The sequence below is a fragment of the Pteropus vampyrus genome, unplaced genomic scaffold, assembly GCF_000151845.1.
Source record: "Pteropus vampyrus isolate Shadow unplaced genomic scaffold, Pvam_2.0 Scaffold120, whole genome shotgun sequence".
NCBI lineage: Eukaryota > Metazoa > Chordata > Mammalia > Chiroptera > Pteropodidae > Pteropus > Pteropus vampyrus.
This window is the reverse complement of record NW_011888901.1, coordinates 3918157-3921312: the sequence shown is the minus strand read 5'-3', so window position 1 is coordinate 3921312 and position 3156 is coordinate 3918157. Positions and strand designations below refer to the sequence as shown.

At 44.1% G+C, this 3156-nt stretch overlaps 1 protein-coding gene across 1 annotated transcript in view; it reads right to left on the bottom strand.

Annotated features, from left to right (window-relative positions):
• STEAP3 (STEAP3 metalloreductase) overlaps positions 1-2872 on the bottom strand; it is a 48665-nt gene extending 45793 nt beyond the window's left edge. Inside the window, exon 1 of the mRNA XM_011366075.2 lies at positions 2740-2872. Within this exon, the coding sequence (XP_011364377.1) occupies positions 2740-2818 (79 nt within the window). The 5' untranslated portion in view covers positions 2819-2872. The remainder of the gene's footprint in view (positions 1-2739) is intronic.
• Positions 2873-3156: the final 284 nt, after the last annotated feature.

Below are 3156 nucleotides of genomic sequence, written 5' to 3'. Positions count from 1 at the left end.
AAAATCTCTGGGAATGGATAAAAAGTAAAATGGAGAGCTACATACTTCCTTTACATTGATGGTACAGGATAATCAACAATGAACATTTATAGCACATAGAGATGTTATTTGGGGAACAGAATAACAAGAAAAGGAGAGGGTGAATAAAGAACTCAGGGCGGGGTAGGTAGAAGCAACCTTTCTTCCAAGGGAGGGGTTCTGTGGTCTCATGCTGTGATGTGGTGGGTGTGCCCTGACGGGTCTGGAAAAGGAGATTAACATTTCAAAGGTATGTTATCTTAGTTGCAAAAAGATAAAACAGGCTCATTTAGGTAAAGACTGACCTTTGTTAAGGAAACTACAGGCTTAGGACGTGACTATCTGCTATGACCTGCTTTTAGATAGGGATTTTTATGTTCAGACCATCCTTGTGGTTACTTTCAGTTTGAGTTTTTAAGGCCCACCATGCAGACCTCCCTTGAGCTTATCAGGTTTAGTATGTGGCCCTTTTTAATCTACAAATTCAAGGTGGGGGTTCCTGAGGGTGATTCAGGCAAATGGAGGGATCGTGTCTGCCACTGTGATGACCCAACAGGTAAAGCTATGTCAGAGCCACTCAGAGCTGAGGCAGCACAGATGATGGGAATGGCGTGTGAGGGAGAGGCACTGAATGGGGAGGCGGGCTCGCAACAGTGTGCTTGGGGCCTGCAGATTTCGGCTTACAGACTCTTTTCACAAGGTGCCTTATTTCGAGATATGGTACTGGGACCGTTCATGCCTGCTCCAAATCTTCCTGCACCCTCGAGCTTGATACTTTACTTTGGCATAAGGCTGCTCTCCTGGTTTTCTGTTGAAACATGAACTCTCCTGAGAGGAAAAGATCTTTGAGCTCAGTGGAATGAGAAGCTGTATATTCTCAGGAGATTTAACTGTGGCCAGCACAAGAGTGTGGAGAAGCTTCTAAAGACAGCTGCTAAAAGGAGAGGGTGAATAAAGAACTCAGGGCGGGGTAGGTAGAAGCAACCTTTCTTCCAAGGGAGCTCCCTGACACATAGTAGGTACTGTCAATGTAAGAATATACAAACCTGTAGAGAATTTTTATAAAAATTTATTTGAGCCAAACAGAGGATTCCTAGAATAACAGTTTGTAGCTTCTTTTATGCATTTGGAATTAAGGAGGGAACCTAAGGAAGATTACTGAAGGCGGGAAGAAAGCAAGGCAAGGACTGGGAGGACCAGAGTACAAGACAGTTAACCAGATTCCATGCTCTCTTCAGGGTGATTTTACTTGAGGGGCCTGGAAAGAGGCATTTCAAAGGTGCCTGGCTGCACAAAACAATGGATAGGGCTTGCTTAAGGCAAAGATAACATTTTACTAAGGAAGTTGTAAACCTGAGGCTTGACTACACACTGTGACATGCCAAATTATGAATTTATGATCAGATTACCCTGTGAGATTACTTTCCATAGAACCCCCTTTCTGTCCGTAGTACTTAGTAAGTCTTTGTGTAGGGTCAAGCATCTTGGTTTGTGACTAGGCCATCGGTTGCCAACGGAAATGTAGGAAGCTGGCCCAGCAACCTTCAAGGAGCATTTACTGAGCCCAGGAGTAGGTCTTTTTTGTCTGTCTATGGTAATGTTGCATTGTCTTTCAGTTGGGGGAGATCGCAAAGGCACACAACTAGAGAAGTCTGGGCTTTAGCCCCTTGCTTCAAATGTGGTGCACATGATGGCCTGGGAGTTTTTTTTTTTTTAACACCTGCAGCATCTGATATTCCTAGGTGGTCTCCTATCCAAGCACTAATCAGGTCTGACCTTGCTTAGTTTCTGAGATCAGACGAAATTGGGCACGTTCAGGGTGGCATGGCTGTAGACTCTGGGAGGTTTTTAAATTGCAGAGTTGTAGGCCTTCCCCAGCCCTCCTGAATCAGAATCACATTTTAATAAGACCTGCCACAGACTGTATGCACACTAAAGTTTGAGAGACACTGGTGTATAGTACAAACGAGGAAACACACAATTCCTTGAACGCCTGGGCCAAGGCAGATGACCTGTACTGGACTGTACTACTCCTCACTGGGTTGTACTTTAATATTGTGCATATCATTTGCTTTCTCAAAGGTCCTTGTGAGCCGAATGGCTTGTTTAATCTGCTTCCGAATTTTTATGAATATGTAAATGACTCTGTCCTTTACAATGCTCAATGCCTATTATACAAAGCTCTAAGAAAAAGATATAAGACTAGTATGCTAACTTTCCAATAACTGATCTTACTTTCCTTTTTACCATAGCTACTAGGATACTCAGACCTATATTCATGATTATATTACCCTTATTAAATACATTTAAATTCTACTTTATTTTTCCCCAGTCTATGATTTTTTTGAGCCTAGTTTACTATTAGGCTTCTTAATAAGCTTTTTGTTATAAGCCGTCTTAAGTTGCTTTTGGAAAAAGCCAATTGTGTGAGGAAATAAATGGGAAACATCTGTGTGCTGCAGCAGCAAATCCTCTTTCCCCTTGGCGGCTATCACCCTTTCATGGCAAGAGCCAGATCATGGAATGTCCTCTACTGAAATTTTTTTTTTTTTTTTGAGAAGAGGATGAGGGGTTGGGAGAAGGATGTGTCCTTGGACTTCTACCCAGAGTTACTGAGAAAAGAAAATCCAACAGCTAGGGGCCACAGCTACATGGAAATCGTGACAGAATGCCCAGAGTGTCCTTCTCAGCTTCCTCCCCGCATCTCAGTGCCCATCTTACCTGGCTGGGAGTCATCTGTGTTGGGAGACTCTCCACAGCCCAGGGTAGGGCTCTGTTCACCAGGGCCTTCAGCTGCCATCTCTCAATGTGCTCCTCCTGCCACTGAGACCAAAGGCCAAATGGCTGGCACTCACTCAGCACAGTGTGGACTGTGGAGTCGGCTGAGGCTGTTTGAGGGCAGGAGGGTCACAGAATGGCTCAACAAGGGTGGGGTCACTGGCCTCAAGGTTATGAGCAAACACACTGTGGTTAGTACACATCCCTCCAGGCCTGGGGATGTATTTTAACTTGCTCAATTCTGTTTCTGGGTCTTGGCGCCCAAGGGGAGGTAATTGGGAGCAGAGTTTGCCACTCCAAAATATGCCTCTTTGAGTATAGCAATTATTTTAGGCTTATTAATTTTAAGAAACAGCAAAC